At 41.4% G+C, this 23,155-nt stretch overlaps 1 protein-coding gene across 4 annotated transcripts in view; it reads left to right on the plus strand.

Moving 5' to 3' along the window:
• The window catches only part of ADAMTS18 (ADAM metallopeptidase with thrombospondin type 1 motif 18), a 97,388-nt gene that overhangs the window by 53,523 nt on the left and 20,710 nt on the right, over positions 1 to 23,155 (plus strand). For 2 of the 4 annotated variants that reach the window (XM_081018458.1, XM_081018461.1), the window contains 6 exons: positions 2,190 to 2,285; positions 3,586 to 3,734; positions 10,838 to 11,010; positions 12,388 to 12,518; positions 14,562 to 14,685; positions 15,623 to 15,867. In XM_081018458.1, coding sequence (XP_080874584.1) covers positions 2,190 to 2,285; positions 3,586 to 3,734; positions 10,838 to 11,010; positions 12,388 to 12,518; positions 14,562 to 14,685; positions 15,623 to 15,867 — 918 coding nt within the window. The remainder of the gene's footprint in view (positions 1 to 2,189; positions 2,286 to 3,585; positions 3,735 to 10,837; positions 11,011 to 12,387; positions 12,519 to 14,561; positions 14,686 to 15,622; positions 15,868 to 23,155) is intronic. The other 2 variants (XM_081018459.1, XM_081018460.1) reach the window with 2 other exon arrangements.

The raw sequence follows: 23,155 nt of genomic DNA on the forward strand, positions 1-23,155 counted from the left end.
TGTTTGTAACCTGAAGCATTTGTAACCTGAGGTACCACTGTCCCAGTTTCTGGCAGAGCTTGGTCGAGCTCAGCTCCAGCTTTTGGGCTTCTCATAGGCATGGTCAGCTGCTTTGAGAACAGGATGCTGGACTAGATGGGTCATTGGCCTGATCCATCAAAGCTCATATGTTCTAATTCTTGCAAGAACCCTATATCAGAGATCGGGGACTGAGGGTGTGAGAGAGAGGGGCTTTGTCTCGAGGCCACCTAGTGATTTCATGGCAGAGATGGAATTTGAATCAGGAAATTCCTGATTCACAACTCAGTTTTTTAGCCACTATGCTACTCCCATGCTTAGGTTTGAGTTCTCACTTAATTAATAAAGCAGTCAATAAGATGCAAAAACCTTTAATTAAGCACAACTTCATTAAATTGATTAATCTTATACATATACTTGGGTTTAGGAAAAAAAGAGTTAAAAACTAGTTATGAGCAGAGGGGAACAGTTGCAGCCTCTTATTGCACCAGGATTCCAACATCTCTTTAGTTCCAGTTTAATTTTCTGTAAATCCATATTTAGTTTTCCCTTGAAAGAATTTCAAAAATATACCTCTGGATTCTGAACTTAATACCCATTCCACGATTTCAAGTTACTGCTTGGAAAACATGCTTGAAACAAGCAACATCTGCTGAGCAATTCTTGTTGAGGCAGATTCTAGAGCCTCAAGATTCTAGAGCCTCAAGTACAGTCATCAAGTACCGCTTGTGACACCTGTAAGCAAAGTTTATACGCATATAAGATAGCATTGTGACAATTCACAAATTAATTATTGGCAGTAACACGATATTGCTGGTTTTCCTATGCTAACACTGGTTGTTAGAGATTTAAAACCTTGGTCTCAATTGATTCCTAAATGAATAGAATCAAATCAAATCTAACAGCTGACACAGGCACTGAGAGGTGACCAGCAGGAGGTGGGAAAAGGAAGGCAATAAGAGCATACTAGGCAAAGTCAAAGACTGATATGAAAGAGTAAATGCATCTATGAAAGGAGAGGAAGAGAACGCAGGATGCCAGGGGGTGGGGAGAGGCGTACAGTTTCATGCTTTTAGACAGAGTGGAGGAAATGGAGTGATAAAAGAGAGCTAGGGAAGAGGAGCATGCAGTATTTGAGGCAAGCCACAACAAGATGTAGGGGACAGAGTTTTGGCAGCTATAATGGGGAGGAAGGGGTGGATCTTGTTAATTTCAAGGAGGGAGAAGCAGAAGCCTTTGCTGCAGCTTGAATTGTTAAGAGGCAGGGTGGGCAAAGGACAGGGTATGGAATCCAAAAGAGCCATGAGGGGATTTGTTTAGGAAACCAGTTGGATAGTAATGTTGATGAAAGAGAAGCAGCAGAACAATAATAATATGAGTCAAGCATGCATTTGGATCAGACTGGTGCACAAGTTGGGGAAAGCTTTTCAGGAGAGCATAAGAATAAGCCTGTTAGATCAGACCAATGGCCCATCCAGTCCAGCATTCTGTTCTCATAGTGGTCAACAAGATGTGTATAGGAAGCACAAAAAGAAGACCTAAGCACGAGAGCACCACTGGAGCTTTCCAGACTAGAGCTTTCCAGATGAAGGGCTCCTTGGTCCCATTCTTATACCCCAGTAGCAGAGTGAGTGCTCTTTCCTCAAGGCCTTCTGCCCCCAAATCATACCTTGATGGCACTACTGTAGAGGAGGAAAAGTTGGGAAAGTAAGTTCGTATACAATACAGGTTGGTTCACATATCCTTAGTGACAGCAGCAGCATGGGAAGACTTGAAGTTGACTAAATGAGTTATCAAAGATCTAAGACTACAGAAAGAACCTGTGACAATTACAATGCATTTCAAAGCAGACAGTTCAAAGAAAATGGACACAAACGATGATGCGTTGTGGGTGGGGGGTAAGAGTCATCTGCATGTATGTGTGAATATTCTAGATTTCTCAAAGATTTGATTTTGTTGATTTTATTGGGTTTTTGTTTCTTTGTTTTTTTTTTTATCTGTCATTAACATTGAATGGAGAAAAATGAAATGAAACTGTAGTAACAAAACAGTACACAAGCACCTATATAAATCTCAGGCCTCTCATTCACATCAGAATAGACAAGTTGGATTTTTCCAGTCAGGAAAGACTGAGATTAATGGGAGTCTCTTCTCCTTCTTATAAATTTCAGGATATCTGTAAATCACTGTGGTGCCATAAAGTAGGCCATCGATGTGAGACAAAGTTTATGCCAGCTGCAGAAGGAACACCCTGTGGGATAGGCATGGTAAGTTACTAAGGCTGCAAAAGTGGGGGAAGGGCCAAAGCTCAGTGGTAGAGAACCTGCTTTGCATGCAGAAGGTCCCACCCAAGAATTTCCAAGCAGAGCCAGAGGAGCTCCTTCTCTGAAACCCTGGAGATCCGATGCCAGTCAATATAGACAGTACTGAGGCTGACCAACCAATTTAGCACGAGGCAGCTTCCTATGTTCTGAAAAGGCATATGCACATAAAATCCACTGTGTATTGTCCTCAACAGTGTTATAAACATCCCAGATGAGATCTAGGAATGGCACACACATTCTGCATCTAGGCACATTGAATTGTATGTGTGTGCCCACCCTAATGTATTATTATACCCAGTGACGGCTGGTACCCATTGCCACTGGTAGGGCAGAAAGCTGGGAGCCCAAATGGTAGGTGGAGCCAGAGCCAATGACAGGCAGAGTCAACTAATTCTAGCTTCGTTCCTATCCTTCCCCTTCCTGAGTTCTACAACAGGCAACACTGAGATTAAGGAGGAGGAAGTTGACTGCCAGAAACACCTCCTGGACTGGTTGTAAGAAAGGAAGCAGGTGAGGGCCGGCTGAGGACAGACTGAGGCTGATGGAGCAATTATTTTAAATTTCTATATTGCCCTTCACCTGAGGATCACAGGCCAGTTTACAATGCCTCATTCTCCCAAAGCAGGGGTTGGCAAGGTTTACCAGCGCGACACCAGAAATCGCTTCTGCGCATGCCCGCGGCTCCAAAAATTACTTCTGCACATGCCCAGATGCCAAAAATTGTGCCTGCACAGAAGCTATTTTCAGCATCTGGACATGCGCAGATGTGATTTCCGGTATCTGCACGTGCGCAAACGCTATTTCCCGTGCAGCCTGGTGAGTCCCTGCACCACACTGTGCCGGTTTAGCGTAGCACGCATGGAACCCACCGAGCTGGCGGCTTGGTCCGGTCGCAGCTCGTGGGCTGGTAAAATGGTCTTCATGGGCCACATCTGGCTCATGGACCACACGTTGCCGACTCCTGTCCCAAAGGTACCAACCTCCATTGGTTATAGCTCACATGGGACTGTTTTGACTTTAAAGGTAGGACAGGGACAATGGTTGGGAAGGGAGAGGAGGTGCATTCACTCAGATCTCTGCCACTAATTCCAGTTCCCCCATTTTCTTGCCACCTACTCTTTGCCTTAGCTTCCTTTCCACTCTAGTGATTCATAACTGATTATAACTGGTTCTTTTTCCAACCTTACCCAGCCATTCTGGTAGATACTGACAAAGCATTGGTTTTCTACATTATCTCCTACAGTGGTGTCGAAGAGGTCAATGTGTACAATATGGAGACCATGGTCCCAAGCCTGTTAATGGCCAGTGGTCTATGTGGTCTGAGTGGTCCACTTGCTCTCGGACCTGTGGGGGTGGAGTCACGTACCAAGAGAGACACTGCAATAATCCAAAGTAAGACATTGATATGAAAAGGTATTATTTTTTATCATTATTTGTATCCTAACCAGAAAGGTGGCAAAGTAAATATTTGTGTTCAGTTTACATACGCACACCCACACACCCCTTTATAATGTTTATGGGCTGGATTCAACCAAATTTGAATGTTTTGAATGTTCAAATGTTTAAAGAGCATAGGGAAGGGTAGGGTCTCACCAATCATGGGAGGCTCAGGAACATAGGAAACTGATTTATACGAAGCCCAGACTGTTTGTCTTTCTAGTTCAGTATTCCCATACTGACTGGCAGTGGCTCTCCACAGTTTCAGAGAGTGGTCCTTCCGTAGATTTACCACTGAGCTATGGCCTTCCCCAAAGGTATTAGGTTGAAAACATAGAATTCCCCCATCAGACCTTTCCAGTAAACATGGGAAATTGGGGTGAAGGGGGTGGTGCACATTTATAACACCTGACATCTGGAGGACCACAGATTCCTTCACATCAATTCCTTAGCAAAAGAATAATGTCAAGTGATTCATTTTTTAAAAAAATGACACAGCCTCACAAGATAATTCTGAAGAAGGTATCTCTTAACTGTGGAGTCTCAACTAAACTGAGTGTGTGACATATTTCATTCAGAGCTGAATGCTGTTTCTCATGCTGCGTCAGCTATGTATGGAGAGGATTGCAGTAGATTGCATTTCATTTATGGATTATGAGGGTTCTGGTATGAGCACCTGCTCCAATGTCTGATGTTGGTTGATCCCTCTTTCTAGTGATAATTCACCTAGAGCTGAAAGAAGTAGATCTTAAACCCTATCAGGATTATGGCATGTCCAGACAACTCTAATTTTGGCTAGTTAGTTATTTGTTTGCATGTTACACATATTCAGCTCTCTCTTCAAATTAGGCTTGCAGCCAGGCAATATAGAGGATTATATAAAGCTAAGATCTGCTTAGCTTTAGCTCTAGGATTGTAGGGCAGTTCTCACAACATATCCCCTACAATGCGCAAGTGGAGCCTAGAGAGAAGGAAGATCACCCCTGCTGTCCCATTGTTGATCTCTGCATATTGTAAGCTTGTTCAGGCATTATACTTATACAGGTACAAGCTGTATGTAATGCTGTGTGAAAGAGTGTACTCACATTGATTTGTACAGCTACACATGAACATAGTGCACTCATTGAATGTTACATGTATATAGCTCAACTATTTGTGTACACAAGTACACAGATTACACAGTCATTAAATGCAATGTGTGAACATATGTTAGCACAGGCTTCCTCAACCTCGGCCCTCCAGATATTTTGAGACTACAGTTCCCATCATCCCTGACCACTGCTCCTGCTAGCTAGGGATCATGGGAGTTGTAGGCCAAAAACATCTGTAGGGCCGAGGTTGAGGAAGCCTGCGTTAGCACATGCCACATGTTCAGAACACTGCATTCTGCAAGATCACTGATCAAACATTTTGCAGGATCTCTGAGCATACAGAGACGATCAAAACATGGTGTCTGGGGGACAGGGACACTGGACTCAATCTGGTTTCCTCCCTCCACATGTAGATCAGACATAGATATGTTATATGACCAGTGGACCCCTGCCATGGAATTATTGTGAAAAGCCAAATTCATGGTGGAAATATTTGTTGTGGACATGAAACTTCAGTATTATCTTGAATCATTGAATCTCAACCTCCTAATCATAAAATGAGTACAAAATGCATCAAGCTTTTGAAGTCAAATGCCACTGAGAGATAGAATCATCACTCCATTGAGTTATGGTGGTGGCAGAAAATTAATATTGCCATATACTTGGTAGGAACCTTTTAATCTTTTTTTGTGCCATAATGATTCATTAGCATTCGTGGAAGGCTCACCTGGCACCTCTGTTACTTATCTTTAGGTGTCAGGCAAAAATATTCCTATTCTCTCAGGCCTTTGGCTAATTAAAGAATCTATGGGCTTTTAAACTGTAAGCAGAGGAAGGGGGTATTGTTTTGGTTTGTTACTATGTAATGTCTTTTTGTGTTTCTATATTATAAACTGCTCTATGATCCTCGGATGAAGGGTGGTATGGAAAAGTCCAAATAAATCAATCAATCTCATTATTCTGTTTTGTCCAATTAGTACATACTATGGAGTTCATTGCATGTACAGTCAGACAATCCTAGTTCCATTGATTCCTACCACATGGTGACCACATGGCTCCTATTGTGGGGCTGTTGTCTAAGCCTACCATTTCTCATAACCTTTTGCATTTAAAGTTATGATTCTAGCTTTTTTCCCCTGGCATAATCAGCAATTTTATCATTAGACTGTACAATATAAATGGAATGTGTTGAGCTTGTAAGAAAATTGGCCCTGGTATTCTGAACATCTCATGGCATTAGATACGACCTTACAGCACCAAACACCTTTGGAGGTCATCCACAGTACAACAGAACTATGCAGATTTGCTAAAATCATTATGTTTGTACAAGCTGCTGTAGTGTAAATTCGTGGATCTGTTTCCCATACATCATAACATTTTACAATCGAGATATTTTTCTCTGAGAAAGAAATAGATTACATAATTTAACAGCTTGGCTGTAAAGAACATGAAGAGAGCCCAGGAGACAAACGTTCATAGTAACTCATATATGTAGGATTGAGTCTTACCTGCTGCATAATAGTGTATTGTTCACAAAAATATTAGAATGCAATTTTAGATGTGCTTGTACTTTAAAAAAAAAATCTACCAAAGCAACAAAATAGCTTCAACATATGTACTTTTTATTTGCTGCATGCTGTAGCTTGATGAGTGATCAGGAGGGCTGCAAATGAAATTGGAGTGTACAACTAAAAACAGTAATTAGTCTAATACTGGAGGGATGGCGCAAGCATGGAATTCCATAAACCTTTGACTATACAGAAAATATAGAGCTTTAATAGTCCAGGCATGACCATGCTTACTTTGAAGAGGTGTGACTTTAATAGACCATAAGAATGTAAGCAGGGGCCTAGCGGGTGAAACCGAAGGCCCATCTAGTCTAGCATCTTGTTTCACACAGACTCCAGCCAAAAGCTTCTAGCAAGTTCTCAAGCAATGCAACACAATAGCAATAGGCTCCCCCCAATGTCTCTTTCCCTCCCCACACCATCAACTGGTATTCATAGATTTACTGATTGTGAACCTGGAGGAAGCTCCATTCACCTCTTGGAACTAAGAGGCACTGACAGATCTGTGCCCCTCTTTAGTTGTTAAAGTCCCATTTGAAGCCATCCTAAGTATAGGATGGCTTCAAATGGGACTTTAACAAATACACAGAATTTAACAAATTCTACACAGAATTTAGTCCCATTTAATTCAGTTGTGCTTGCTCCCAGCTAAATGTACGTAGGACTGCAGCCTAAGCTCCTATCTTGTTTATTAATTCAACTTACATTATTTCTAACATTTATATCCCGCCTTTCCAATGAGAAGATCAAAGTGGCACCCCTCTCCCCATTTTGTTTTCACAACAACACTGTGATATAGTTAGACATGTCAACCATGACTGGTCCAAGTTCACTCAATGAGCTGCATGGCTTAGTAGGGGTCCCTGGTTACTAGTCCAATAGTGTAACCATGGGAGCCACCTCCTAAGGGCCACGATCGCTTCACCCACCCAATAAAATATTTGAGGGGCCACCAAAAGTTGATAGGCATGTGCTGTATCTTGTGTTCGATTATGTGAGGTGGGGGGCTTACCTGCCCCCTCCACCATATTTTATTCAAGTTAGCACCCTTGACTCTAACCCTAACCCTAACCCTAACCCAAACTCCAAAAAATAAATGTTTCTGACTTCAGAATGTGAGCAGGTTGTACTAAAAGCCAGACAGTCTGGTGGCATCTTAAAGGTTTGCAAATTTATTGCACCATAAAGTTTTAACAGATTTATTGCGGCATAAAGATTACTAGGACCTATTTGAATCTGATCAAGTGGGCACTGGACCATGAATATGCAGTATATACCATGATCAATCTGCTAGACGAAGATGCTTATTATTGCACAGTCTCAGATTCATAAAGAGGCTGTTTGGGGGGTGGGATCGGGGGTTGCAAGAATTTAGGCCAGAACCAAGAACTTCACATTTAATAAAAAATTAGATCCAATGTTAATCAATTGCCAGTGGTTGCAAGAGAATACCGTATTTTTCGTCCCATAGGACGCTCCGTCCCATAGGACGCACCTAGTTTTTTTTGGGGGGGAAATAAAGGAAAATTTATTTCCCCCCCAAAACCAGGTCGGGGAAACCGAACCAGGTCGAGGAACAGCGGGATGGCGGCGCTGCGCCTCCCTGCTGTCCCCCGAGCTTGTGGGGCTGGCCGATGTCTGCCCAGCGCGCAGGGCACTCTGCTTCAGCACGCCCTGCCCGCCAGGCGGCAGGCTGCTATCTGCAGTGTGGGGAGCCCTGCGGGGAACTCCTGCAGGGCTCCCCACGCTGCGGATGTCTGCCCGGCGCGAGGGGCGCTCTGCTTCAGGGCGCCCCTCGCGCCGGGCGGCAGGCTGCTATCCGCAGCGTGGGGAGCCCTGGGGGGAACTCCTGCAGGGCTCCCCACACTGCGGATGTCTGCCCGGCACGAGGGGTGCTCTGCTTCAGGGCGCCCCTCGTGCCGGGCAGCAGGCTGCTATCCGCAGCCTAGACAGCCCTGCGGGAACTCCCGCAGGGCTGCCTAGGCTGCGGATATGTTCCCGAAGAGCCGGGCGCTCTGCTTTCAGCGTGCCCGGCGCTCCGGGAAGCAAGCTGCTATCCACAGCCTAGACAGCCCTGCAGGAACTCCCGCAGGGCTGCCTAGGCTGCGGGTGTCTTCCTGAAGCCTGGAGAGCGAGAGGGGTCGGTGCACACTGACCCCTCTTGCTCTCCAAGCTTCAGCAAAAGCCTGCATTTGCCCCATAGGACGCACCCAGATTTCCCCTTCATTTTGGAGGGGAAAAAGTGCGTCCTATAGGGCGAAAAATACGGTATTCTGAATCAGAATTCTAGCTTTCAAGGCACACAAACCATGGAAACATGTTCCAGCTTGCTTTGTAATAATACAAGAATTAGAATGCTAAGTCTGAGCAGAGGATATACATACATATATATATATATATATATATATCTCACTCACACCTGGATTTCTGTCCAACATATGTTAACAATTTCCCCCCATGATGGATTCAACTGAATAGGATATTAAAAGATATGTATTTCTAATACCTCAAAATAGGCCCTCTGTTCTGTTGTATGTAACTGACTTAACATTCAGTGGTAACTATCTATACAGGGATTTGAGCACCACTGTTGAGTAAATATGGTGGGTTAATTTGGAAACATTTCTCCTTGTCATGTACCAGGGCAATTTAATATAATGTAAGGGGTCCTGTATCAGGTCAACCAAGATTAGCCCAGGGCTACATGTCATGTGTGTATTTAGAATACATGCTTGGGTGGTTGATGACATTTGAAGACAAAAAAACCAAAACTGGAACAAAATTGATCTTGCTTGCTCAATGAATGCATTGCGTAATCAGACCTGTGGGAGAACCTTCTTTAGGTCAGTCGAGGAAAAGTTGCATGATGTGTAGAAGTTCAGTGACCAGTGGAGCCAAATTATTTCTGGCCAATTACAGCTACATAATAACCGTTATTTTATTTTATTTTATATTTTATATTATTTTAAAATGTCTTAGTTTTCCAGCAATGCCTTGTAGTCATGTGTGTGCGTTTCAGTAATATTCAGAGGCATGTGTGTTACACCTGAAGAGAGAAAGTATAAATCATCCCTCCCTGTGTATTGTGATCTTGGTAACAATCACCCAACAGCTGTAATGTGTTTGAGTTACACTCGAGATACAGCTGCATGCTGCATATCCTGGTCTCCCCACACACTTGTCCCTGACTCCCTCAGAAAGCTAAGGTGTCCAACAAGCCAGGAGGCTAGCATAGTGACTCTGCCCTAGATAAAGGTACCCCTGACCAACAGGTCCAGTCGTGACCGACTCTGGGGTTGTGCGCTCATCTCGCTCAAGAGGCCGGGAGCCGGCGCTTGTCCGAAGACAGCTGCCCTACCAGCAAACAAATTCTGGTTGAAACCATAGATAAAAGAAATAGGAGGGAGTTCATACCCCTCTACCACTGCTCCTCTTCCCAAAGCTATTTAAATGTAAAATAATAAATAAATGTTCAGTGATTGACTGGATTAGGAAATTTACTATGTTCACATGCTGACATCCATTGAAGGGAGAAAAGGAAGTACTTTTTCATGGAGTGCATAGTTAAACTATGGAACCCATAGGAGGCAGTGATGGCCAGCAACCTCGATGGCTTTAAAATAGGATTAGACAAATTCATGGAGGAGAGGGCTATTGATGACTATTAGGCTATTCGTGGCTACTAGGCATGATGGCTATGCTCTGCCTTCACAGTTGGAGGTGGGATTGCTTCTGAATACGAGTTGCTGGGAGCCATAAGTGGGATGAAAATGCTTTTGGCCACTTTGAGAACAGGATGCTGGACTAGATGGGCCATTGGTCTGATCCAGCAGACTTCTCTTATGTTCTTACCTCCTGGACATGGAAGATAAGTTGATCCAAAACAAGAGGGTGTTTCTTGATTTTATTTAGGATGCATTGACCTATCAGGTAACAAATCATTTTGTTGAACATATATTGGCTCTTACCAGATGGCATGTTCTAGCCTCATTGTTTTGATTAATGAAGCAAAACACAGGATCTGAAACAAATCTTCCTGGATTAGAATTTTTACTTTGATGTTGCTTACAATTGAAGTAGATATACAGCGGTACCTTGGTTTACAACCATAATCTGTTCCGGAGGTCCATTTGTAAACCAAAACAGGTTGTAACCCAAGGCGTGCTTTCGCCAATGGGGCCTCCCAAAAAAATTTGTTTGTAATCCCCCCAAAATGGGTTGTAATCCAAAAAAAGCTTGCAAACTGGGACACGCACTTCCGGGTTTGACATGTTTGTAATCCAAAATGTATGCAAACCAATACGTATGCAAACCAAGGTACCACTGTAATGATATGCATGTAAAAGTTGATCATCTGCTCTGTGTCTGGTCTTGCAAAAAGGTGTTTCTTTCTCCATAGGCCTCAGTACGGTGGCAAATTCTGTCAGGGCTCAAGTCGCATTTATCAACTTTGCAATGTTCAACCATGCATGTCTAGTAGCCCTGATTTCCGTGCCCAACAGTGTGCTGAATATAACAGCAAACCTTTCCGTGGATGGTACTATAAGTGGAAGCCCTACATGAAAGTGGAAGGTAAGCCAGGAACAGCATGCAAACAGTTTCTGATATGTCTTGCATTATTCATTCAAAATTCTAATACCCTGCCTTGCCATCATAACAGACCCTCAAGACACTTTCCAACAAATTACAGAAAATTGACAATAAAATCCTTAATAACAACAGTGGCAACAGTATAAGCTGTTGACAGCAACACAGAGAAATGTTGTTTATGAAAAGATCAGGCATCTAAAGCTTTACTTAATCTGACAGTCCATAAAGAGAGATGTAGCTGGAGGAGAATGACTGTAATGTAGTGGCTGAGAGACTGAGAGTTGCAGCTAATGCTAGTCATAATCAAAGCAGACATCAATAGTTTAAGTTCATTAATTTCCATGAGCCAACACTAAGTAGCATTTAGTTAGTTACAAACCAAAGCTGCAAATCAGGAAGCCCCTAGTTTGAACCTCACCTCTGCCATGAACCCACCAGGTGGTCCTAGGGAACCACTCCATTTCACCCTCAGTTTTCCCAGCAGGAATATGGGGGATGATAGTAATAATAATAATAGTAATAATAATAATAATAATAATAATAATAATAATAATAATTTATTTATACCCCACCCATTATATTGTGTTATGCAACAGCAGAGGCAGTGAGCTTCAGGCCTCTATCTGTCTCTCAGGACTCTCCCAGGCCACACCTCCTCCCTAGTCACACAGCCTCTCCCCTGGCCACATACATCACTAGCCCAGCTTTGCATCCTTAGGTGTTTTTCCTGGCTGGAAAGTGTCCATGAACTTTGAGAGATATTAAGTGGACTAAGACCTGGGTAATCAGGGTTAAAATCACTACTCAGCCATGACGTTTACTGTGTGACCTCAAACCAGTCATTCTCTCTCAGCCTAACATAACCCTTGGGGTTGTTGTGAGGATAACATGGCAAGAAGAAGAGGAGTTTGGATTTGATATCCCACTTTATCACTACCCTAAGGAGTCTCAAAGCGGCTCATAATCTCCTTTCCCTTCCTCCCTCTCAATAAACACTCTGTGAGGTGAGTGAGCCTGAGAGACTTCAAAGAAGTGTGACTGGCCCCAGGTCACCCAATGAATGCTATGTTGAAGGAATATAAATCTAATACTGATAAATAATGAATGATAAAAATCACAAATTCATCTCCAGCCTGCCTGTCCCTGATTTTGAATTGGGGGAGGGATGTGTCTTGGCGTGGCCAGGTGGTAAAATATATTCCAATTTGCTGACCATTCAGAAACAGTATGATTAATTACACAAATGTTCTGGCTACCTCTGTCCATTTTATTCCTTGTGCTGTCATCCATCTCCAGGATGGAATGGCAACACTGTTTAATAATTCTACTCCATAATTTGCCCTTTTAATGTCTTTTCAGAGGAAGATCGCTGCAAACTATACTGCACTGCAGAAGACTTTGACTTTTTCTTTGCAATGTCCAACCGAGTAAAAGATGGAACCCCTTGCTCCCTGTACAGAGATGATGTGTGCATTGATGGGATTTGTGAAGTAAGGTTAAGCTAAAAGTTCTCTTTGCCACTTTGCTTTTTTTTTAATTTTTTTTATTGATTTTACAAAAAAATTTTAAACAGTACAAACAAATAAAAAGACATACAAACATGTATAATTTCATAACCTTTTTTTTTCATATCCCTCACTTCTCGGACTCCCCCAAACCTCCCCTTCCTACATCCCAATTTCCAAAATTATTTCAGCAAATTCTAAATAATTTTATCAAATATATTTTTTCTTATTCTTTTCTTCAGCTTAATCTTATGTCGCTGTAATCTCCTTTTCTTTCTCAAAACCTCGACATTTTAGCATTCATCAATTTTATAATAGTTCTTAAGATAAATTTTAAATTTCTTCCAATCTTCTTCCGCCGTCTCTTTCCCCTGCTCACGGATTCTGCCAGTCATCTCAGCCAGTGTCATATAGTCCATCACCTTCATCTGCCACTCTTCCAGGGTGGGTAGATCTTGTGTCTTCCAATACTTTGCGATGAGTATTCTTGCTGCTGTCGTAGCATACATAAAAAAAGTTCTATCTTTCTTTAACACCAATTGGCCGACAATGCCCAAGAGGAAGGTCTCTGGTTTCTTAGGGAAGGTACATTTAAGTACCTTTTTCATTTCATTATATATCATCTCCCAAAAAGCCTTAATCTTTGGGCACGTCCACCAAAGGTGATAGAAAGTACCTTCAGTTTCTTTACATTTCCAACACTTATTATCAGGCAAATGATAGATTTTTGCTAGCTTGACTGGGGTCATGTACCACCTATAAATCATTTTCATAATATTTTCCTTTAAGGCATTACATGCCGTAAATTTTATCCCGGTGTTCCACAACCATTCCCAGTCAGCAAACATAATGTTATGACCAATGTCCTGTGCCCACTTAATCATAGCTGATTTAACTATTTCATCTTGTGTATTCCATTTCAGCAGCAAATTATACATTCTTGACAAATTCTTAGTATTGGGTTCTAACAGTTCAGTTTCTAATTTTGATTTCTCCACCTGGAAGCCAATTTTCCTATCTTGTTTATACACCTCCATTATTTGATAATAATGGAGCCAATCTCGAACTTTGGGTTTCAATTTCTCATGACTCTGTAACTTCAACTTATCTCCATCTTGTTCCAAAATTTCCCAATACTTTAGCCATTCGGCTTCCATATTAAGCTTTTTCAACGCCTTAGCCTCCAAGGGTGACAACCATCTAGGGGTTTTGCTTTCCAACAGATCTTTATATCTTATCCAAACATTATATAATGCTTTTCTGACTCTTTGCCACTTTGCTTTTTTACAGCTCAGTGGTAGAGTAAATGTTTTGCATGCACAAGGTCCCAGCTTCAATCCCTGGCACCCCCAGTTTAAAAAAAGAGTATGCTGGTAGCAGGCAATAGAAAATTATCTTTGTCTGAAAATTCAAGTAGTTTCAGCCAAGTGGCATACAGGACTGTATGAACCAATGGAACTGAGGCCTTTTCTGCATATACATTTAACATGCTATGATACCACTTTAAACACTCATGGTTTTCTCCAAAGAATTTTGGGAGCTGTAGCTTAAAGGTGCTGAAATTTGTTTGGGGATCCCTGTTCTCCTTATCTTGTAGTTCATTCTCTTACATGTATTTTTCTTCTTCTTCTTCAGACTCGTTTGACCTTTAAGCTGAAATAACATAACTGTTGGGGGAAATAACTGAAATAATTCACATTTCATGATGTGTTTACCCTCCCCCCTTAGCCTTAAGTATATTTTTGACTTCAGCACAGCAGCTTGTAACCTTCTGAATGCTGGGAAAAAACAACCGAGAACCATTTAGATGAACTTGAATTGAACTGTGAACTGAACTGAATGTGAATTGAACTTGTTCATTTTGTTAAGCAACAAATGTAAACTAGAATTAATTCCTTTTTGGACATGTTGAATTAGAACTAGAACTTGTTTCTTTTAAAAATGAACTTTGCAAGCTTGGGGGGGGGGGAATAGCCTAACAGCCTAATGTACCCTTTTAGTCCCTCACTCAAGTTTTCTTTGTTGCAGCAAGTTGGGTGCGATCGTCAGCTTGGATCTAAAGCTGTTTTGGATGCATGTGGAGTTTGCAAAGGAGATAATTCAACATGCAAGTTCTTCTCTGGCCATTATTTGACCCAACATAGAACTAATGGTAAGAAAACCCATTGAGCTAGGACTTTGTGGTATATTTTCCTTTGCACTGTGATTTCTCATAGTTCAGGATTCCCGATGTGGAAAACTGAGATGAGATAAAAGGTGAGATAAAAGTTAGAAGTGTGTGTAGCAGCAAATCTGTACCTTCCACAGAGATAGAGTTGTCCTAAAAATGGACCCTTTCTTTGTTCCACAGGTAAACTCACCCTTCCACAGACAAAAGTAGATCATCCTACCAACCTTTTGCCCAGCCCCATCTCATCCCAAAGAGAGGCAATGGCAACTCTACAAATTAATAGAGCCCTGAAAATTTACATGGTCGGACTTTAGTCATTCTGGATGATTGACCCCCATTCCACCCCCCCTTCTTCCCTCAAAACTAGGTCATAAAGTTTTCTCTTCCACTCTTGCTAAGTGGATCGAGGCCTGCATCTCAAAGGCCTGTGGTGTCCAAAGGATATCTCTGCTCATTTTATGATTCAACTAAGCAAGTTTATTGTGTTAGCCAAAGGCCATGACAATTGCAATATACTAATAGCATAATAAACACCAATTTTATTAGCGTGGTGGCAACCTTCTCAATTAATGTCCCCTGTGAGATGTGTGCTGGGCATCCATGTGGACCAACACAAACACCTTCAGCCAGCACTACAAGAACCTGCCCAAAGGAAATTTTGCTCTGGTTCTTGCTTGTAATCCCAAAGCCTTGCCTGTCTATGGCCATATTGTAGCCAGAAAATTGTAAGTGGGGTTCTGTATTACCAGAAATTACTACCTGCCTGATAAGGTCCATGATCTGTGGATAATAGTCTTACCTTTTACAACAGAAAAAAGCCTGTGATAGTCTGGTTTGATTAAAAGGAAATGCTTTCACGACTGGAATGAAATCCTACATTACAACTGGAATGAAATCCTACATTTTCTCCAACTTTTAGATTATTACCCCATTGTTACGATTCCAGCAGGAGCCCGCAGCATTGAAATCCAGGAAATGCAGATGTCTAGCAGCTACCTTGCAGTGCGCAACTTGAGCAAAAAATATTACCTAACGAAAGACTGGACAATTGATTGGCCTGGGAAATTCTATTTTGCTGGGACCATGTTCGAGTATCAGCGCTCGTTTAGCCATCCAGAGAGGCTTTCTGCAACTGGGCCAACTAATGAGACACTCATATTTGAGGTAAGCTTTCTTTTCCTCATTCTTTTCTTGATGCAGACAAACTGAGCTTGGTGCAGCATCTGTCCAACAGGTTAAATCACACAAAAGAACACAAAGCCATGTTCCTGTTTAGGATTGTTAGCATAGTCATGCTGGAAGGTTTAAAAGCATGGTTAACAGAGGTATGAGACAATAGTTTTGGGTGTTCTAGAGAATATTGTTCCTGCCGGTCAGGGTGAGGGGTGGGGGTGTTTGCCCTCATTCATCTATTGCCTAAAGACTTGGGTAACTTCAGATGCTCCGGTGGGGGGGGGGGGAGATCATGTGACAGCCTGAAGGCCACCATTCACTTCAGCAGTTTATATTGATGTTGAAGATGTTCTGATAGCTGTTTGAAAGATTACTGAACTATAATTGACATGAATTACTTTCAACGCTAAAGGCACAACCCTGTGCATCTTAACTTGGAAGTAAGTTCAACTGTATTCAGTGGTGATGGTGATTACAGCTACTACTACAGCTTCTTTTTCCTCCTCCTCCTCCTCTTCCTCCTCTTGCTACTACTAGCAAAATAAGTATATGGATGTTTAAAGTAGGCAGAACATGGGGAGTCATTTTGCAATGCTTCTTGATGTCAAAAGAATGCATTATGTATAGCTTGCTGATTGTGAATTTACAGAAGCCTATAAAAACAGATACAACTAAAACACAGCATCTCTCTAGTGGATTCCAAACTTAATCCTGCAAAAATAGGCAGATTCTGACTGGAGGGTAGAAAATAGACCAAAATGGTAGACGTATGATAGGACAATGATCACCTGGTATTGTAAATCAATGCCAGCTTTTAGCACATGGTTTTGGTAATGTGGATGAGTTGCCTTAAGTGGAGACATGCATATATTTTTTTTAAAAAATGTGTAATCCAGTTAAACGTTTAACACTAAAATGTTTTGTTAAAATTCCAGCATAGGTAATTTAAGGTCATCTGGTTTCAATTTATAAAACTTGTTTAAAGACTTAGATGGGAGGTGGATTGGCTTTGGGCAAAGAAGACCCCGTTCCTGGTTCATCATTGCTTGCACTGTAGCTTAGCCTTAAAACTCAAGCCTTTGAAAAAGACAATGAAGCCATGATCAATCTTAGGTCTGAGCATAGATTCATTTTTGGGTTCAATTTCTGTTTTCCAATTTTCTAATTCTATGTGTGTGAATTATGTATCTAGAGATGAGCAAATCTGTCACTTTCAGTTTCTCTGCTTCTCATTTTCTCCAGTCTTATATTCAGTTCCCCACATTTACCTGTCAGTGTGCCAGGGGTGGGGGTGGGGGTGGGGGTGATGGCCTTATGAAATTCATCAGCATTTTACTGTGATTTTCTCTTAGTATTTAATTTATTATGCAATTTTGCCTAATATACACATTTTTGCAGAAACCCCCCTAATATACTGTATTTGTGTATGCTCTCCTTTACAGGTGTGTGCATTTGTATGCACACTTTACTTAACTAAATTGCCTTTTTCAGCTTGAGAAGCAAGTACATATTACTTGGCTAGAGAGCTGCATTGCAAAATTCAGAAAATTGCAAATTTTAAAAGATTGCTGTGTTTTGTTTCACATATTGTTTCAGAAAATGCAAATTAGGTTGGTTCACCTTTAAATGTGAGCTGAATCAAATTCTTCCCCATCCCACCTTAGGCCTAAACTACTTGCCAAGCAGCATTCTGTGAATCTTCCAACTATGTGTTTTGTTTTGTAAACCCAAAGGAACAGGGGGAAGATTGCTCTGAAGTAGGAGAAAGGCAGACTGAGAGTGATTAAGTAAAGATGTAAAGACCAAGTATCTTTCCCCTTGTGGGAGCAAAAAGCAGTTTGGGGTGGGTGATTCTGAGTTGGAGAATTTTCTTCAGTTCACATTAAAGTGAACTAACCTAATTTACAGTTTCTGGATTTATATGCAGATTAGAATGCATTTAACAATTGGATTGCAGACATCTCCAACCTTTGTGATACCATTTTTGTTTGAAAATGAATATGAAAATGTATATTTTATGGATGAAATGTGTACTCAAATGGATATTTTAGGCAGAATGCATAGGAAAGCATACAAAGTTACGTATTCTAAGGGTGAAATTCATGCAAAATGTGCACAAAGTGCCTATTGTAGAGAATAGTGTGTATTAAAATATGTGTAATTTAAGTGTGTGTGTGTGTGTCCAGAAAATGGGATGGAACAGACTTGGGACTGAACATTTGTAAAGTTGATATGGAACAGAAATAGACTGATAGGCCCATCCCTATTTTTGAGCTAAAAAATACCAGGAGGGGAAAGAGTTAAGCAGCCTCTCCCAATTTGCTTTGCTTCCACTAGGAGGAAGCTTGCTCCAGGCTGATTTGGATTATAAATAAAATCAAATTCTGAGCAAAGAGTCCCGAGCTTAATGCATAGTTTCAACCTCAGATTTCAAGTCTGATAGCTTGACCTATATCAGTTTCTCCAGGCACTCGAGCAACAATCAGTAATAACATTAATCTGATAACAAAACCACCTGCTTCCATCTTTTGAAATGGTCTGCCATGTGTGAAAACTCTAAGAAGGTTTCGGTTAAAAAAGAAGATTATGACCTGTCACAATATAAATGGGAATATGGCAACCTTCAACAAAACTGTCTCATATTGAATGAGAGAATTACCAAACTGTCATAGAACTGGATAAGTTTATCTCCACTGCAACCTGTAAGAGAGGGATGGGACATTAAACAAAGTAGCAATCATTCACTCAGGGTGGAAAGAGAAAAGAGACAAGGCAAAAGGGAACCTACTATCAATACAGGAAAAGATGTCTAATTAAAATCGATAAATCATTTCTTCCCCTCTTTGGTGATGGGAAAATGAAAAAAAGGAAGCCAGGTGGAAGGACTTTGCTGATAATTTAGGCTAGCAGTCACTGGGTGAAAGCCAGCTTGGAGTTTGAAAGCCTTGCTTTTATTATTAGCTACTAGATGATAATTTAGCTCTGATTTCCCCTAAAGAGAGTGTGTGTTGGACAAAGCAAAGCCTGGCTTATGAGATACAGATGTAAATTCAATGTAAGGGATAAAAGGGTTCTGCTTAAGTGAAAAAGATTAGATGGGCTCTATCCTTTAAATGGGTGCCTTTTGCACATGATGTTTACAAAAGAAGAGGGAGTGAGAAATATATACCATGACAAATATAAGCCAGCTGAAGAAGAAATGAGATCATAGAAGGACCTTTCAAAGGCTACCTTTTCCTGTCAATGCCCTCAGTGGGCTTGTGTGAACTCTCCATTTTTCATGTCACTTTTAAGATTTGCTTTCTAAATGCCCTCTAGAAATAGCAAGGCACATAAAACTTCCCTGTCTTCGATTTCAAGATTTTTCTCAGTACACGCAAGTTAGAGTTGCCCACCCTAAAGTTTCTCTGAGTGTGTTTTACAGTCATTCTGAAAAGACCCTTGGTAAGAAGTCTGCATTTTCTCCTGTGGACAAGATCCATTTGTAGCACTCTGGTTGCATAATGGACTTCCACTAGTGCAGCCCATCAGGGCTAGTAGCCATTGACAGCCTTATCCTCCTTCTGGAGTTTGTTCTAGGAAGGAGCTGATACACACACACACACACACACACACACACACACACACTTTCTGTTGCTCCAGAGTGTAGCTTCTGGATCAGTGTCCAGAAGAGGGTGACCAAGATAGTGAGTTCTCTAGAAACAAAATCCTATGAGAAATGGTTGAAAGAGTTGGGTATGTTTAACCTGGAGAAGAGGTTAAACATAATGATGAACATCCTGCTTGTATGAACTGTTTGACAGTGGAGCAGATTGGCTCAGGAGGTAATTTACTCAACTTCATTAGAGGATGTTAAGTAGAGGCTGGATAGCCACCTATCAGGATACTGTAGCATTAGACTTCCTGTATTAAATATTAGTGGCTGGTGCTCACTGGTACTGGTTAAAGCAAAAGGCAAGATGGCCAGTAGTAGATGGAGACAGAGTCAATGATAGGCAGAAGCAACTAATTCTAGTTTTGTTCCCAGCCTCTTCCATGACTTTTGAGATCCATCCCAACTTTATGATTCTACTTTATGAATCTATAACCACAGTGTTACTTTATGCAGACCCAAACAGTTGGTACATGATGCGGGTGGCGCTGTGGTCTAAACCACTGAGCCTCTTGGGCTTCCCAATCAAAAGGTTGGCAGTTTGAATCCCTGCAATGGGGTGAGCTCCCATTTCTCTGTCCCAGCTCCTGCCAACCTAGCAGTTCAAAAGCACGCCAGTGCTAGTAGATAAATAGGTACCGCTGTGGCGGGAAGGTAAATGGCATTTCCATGCGCTCTGGTTTCCATCACAGTGTTCGTTGTGCCAGAAGCGGTTTAGTTATGCTGACCACATGACCCAGAAAGCTGTCTGTGGACAAACGCCGGCTCCCTCGGCCTGAAAGTGAGATGAGTGCCACAGTCCCATAGTCGCCTTTGACTAGACTTAACCATCCAGGGGTCCTTTACCTTTACCTTTTACGTGCCATTCCATATTTGCTAGCTGAGCAAATCTTTAAAACATCCATTGAGTGTAATTCAAGGTAATTAATTGCAAGTTAGTACTAATTGCCAGATGCATGTTTACAGCCTAAAATCTCCCTAGGAAGTTTGATGACCTAAAGGAAGTGTTGATGTACATTTACAAGGAATTGCTTCAATGATCCACAAATGTACATAGTCATTTACACATCAGTAATAGCCAAGGGAAGGAAAGGAAACCAAGACAGAGAAATAGATGCACAGCTGGTTAAGAATATTTATTGTTTTTACCTTGAAATAAAAATTAACAGGAAAAGAAAAGGGCTGTTTGTGCAAGAGAGTTCAATTTGTCCATTGTTTCAATTTTTTTATGCCCTAAGCAAAAGTTTTGCTCTTCCGAATAGTTCTGGCAGATATTAGCCATTGAACTTGTGTTTTTTTCAACGTACAAAGTTGTAAATTTTATAACTCTGCGCCCTGCGGTCAAAGCTGCTGAGTGTTGTGTCTGAAGTCAGGTGGTTGGTGTGTTAAAGGTAGACATTAAACAGTTCTGTGGAAGACCTGGAAATGTTTAAGGAGGTTGTTTGCCAGCTGTAAATTTGGGAGCAAACGCCAATTGGCAGGGAAGTCTCTGGAATGTGTCCAGTTAAGTAGACTGAAGCACTGGAGGTCTTTCCAAATTTGTAGTTTTAATAATATGCTGCTGCTCACTGACTTCAGATATTGGATTCCCATGGAAAAGCTTTCTAAGTGAATGCTTGACACTATTCTAGGAAGAGATAATGTTTTATATTCTACAAGTTCTTGTCACTTTGAAAAATGACAAGCTGAGAATAGCTCTGCCTTGATAATGGAAAATAAATAGTATCCTTAAATAAATATTATATGGTATTGTAAGCTTAGACTATTTACTCTGCAGCTATGCAGTGCTTGATCCACTGTTAATATCAGAAATGGGGAGCCTGTGGCCCTCCAGATGTTGTCAGGATCTCACACCCAACAGCCCCAACAATCATGGCTGTAAGATTGTGGCTTAAGAGCATGCCATAAATTGAAGTCAGCCCTGATCAAGTGTAGCACTTGCACATTACCAGAGATATTGCAGAGAGCAGTAGGGGACATGTAATATACATTAATTTTGTATGTAAGGACATATGCTACCTATTTCTGTAGCCATTTTTTGTGCTTGTGTGCTGTGTGTGCAGGTGGGGCTCCTCTCCAAAATGTACACTTTTCTTGCATACCTCAAAGTTCCCACACTCATTTAAGTTTATGCAGGATTTGCTGTTTCATTCATAGCACATTCACACATGCCTTACTTTTAAGAGGAGTGTAATTGTATTCTATTAGTGGCAGTGAATTCTTTCTTGCTGATTAGCAGAGGTAGTTTGGTGGCAGGAAATGTTCAGTTACTCAGAGGAGCAAACAGTTTGCTATCTAGTTCTGTGAGGGAAATGAAAGTTGTCAGCTTGGATGGGATGGCTGAGGACTGGGAAGAGATAGTGGATGGGTAGGAAAGCTAAGGAAAGATGATCCAAAGGTAAGAGGATGAAGGAAGGATGCACAGTTGGTAATGGACTCAGGAAGACATTGACAAAATGGAGTGGTGTCCAGAAGAGGGTGACTGGGATGGTCAGTGGTCTGTAAACTAAGTCCACTGAGAAATGGTTGAAAGAATTGGCTACATTTAGCCTGGAGAAGAGAAGAATAAGGAGGGGCATGATAATGATACTCAAATATCAGAAGGACTTTCACACAGATAATGGAGTAGGTATGTTCTGCTTGTTTTAAAGAGCAGGACTAGAACCAGTAGCTGGAAATTTCAGGGAAGCATATCTCAGCTAAACATTAGGAGAAACTTTCTAATAATAAGAACCATTAAACAACTGTCTGCCTCAGGAGGTGGTGAGCTCTCCTTTACTGGAGATATTTAAGCAGAATCTGGACAGCCATCTGTCAGGGATGCTGTAATTGCACCCTGTATTGCAAGTCCTGCATGGAGCAGGGGATTGCATTAGGTCTAAGGTCCCTTCCAATTCCGTGATAGTTGTATCTGTGTATCATTGCAACTTCTTACAATTTCTTCCCTTTCTCTCTCTCTCTTGCACATGTGCACAATGCGCATGTGCTTGCTGTCTGTCTGGGTGGTGCAAAAGGGAGGCTGATTATACCCCTGGTCTCCATAAAATCTCATACATTATTTTACATTTGCCTGATATTAGGTGTTTCCTCAACCCTGGGTCTTGCAATAAAGCAGAGAGCCAAGCTATTAGTTTTGCTGGATATATATATATCTGGAGTAAGCCATATATTTCCGGTTTGGATCTCTACCAGAATTTGTGGACTGAAATAGAATCTGGCTAATGGGACTGGAAAATATATCATCCTTTTCTCTGTCTCCTCTCCCTCCTCACAACAGGCACACTTTTCTATAACAGTAAATAATAGTGAGCTATCCAGATTTTTTACATGTTCGGTGTTAATGGACTGAATATGCAAATTTATTTTACTGTTTTTCACTATCATAACTCATTGCTTCTCTCCTTTACCTATTCCCCTAGGTGTACATTTTCTGAAGAGCTAATATCCACTTCTCTGCCTTGAAAAACATTAATTGTATATACTTGGGATTTTTTAAAATGTAACCTTTACTGCTGATTTTTCATAAGCCTTTCTCCACACCTGCTCCAATTTAGATTCCGTATCCATTCATAGATTTAATCCAAGCAGGACTGGTTTGATATTGGCAAGCCACTGCAATACCCTTCA

Source organism: Podarcis pityusensis (genome assembly GCF_964106645.2).
Source record: "Podarcis pityusensis genome assembly, chromosome: 8".
NCBI lineage: Eukaryota > Metazoa > Chordata > Lepidosauria > Squamata > Lacertidae > Podarcis > Podarcis pityusensis.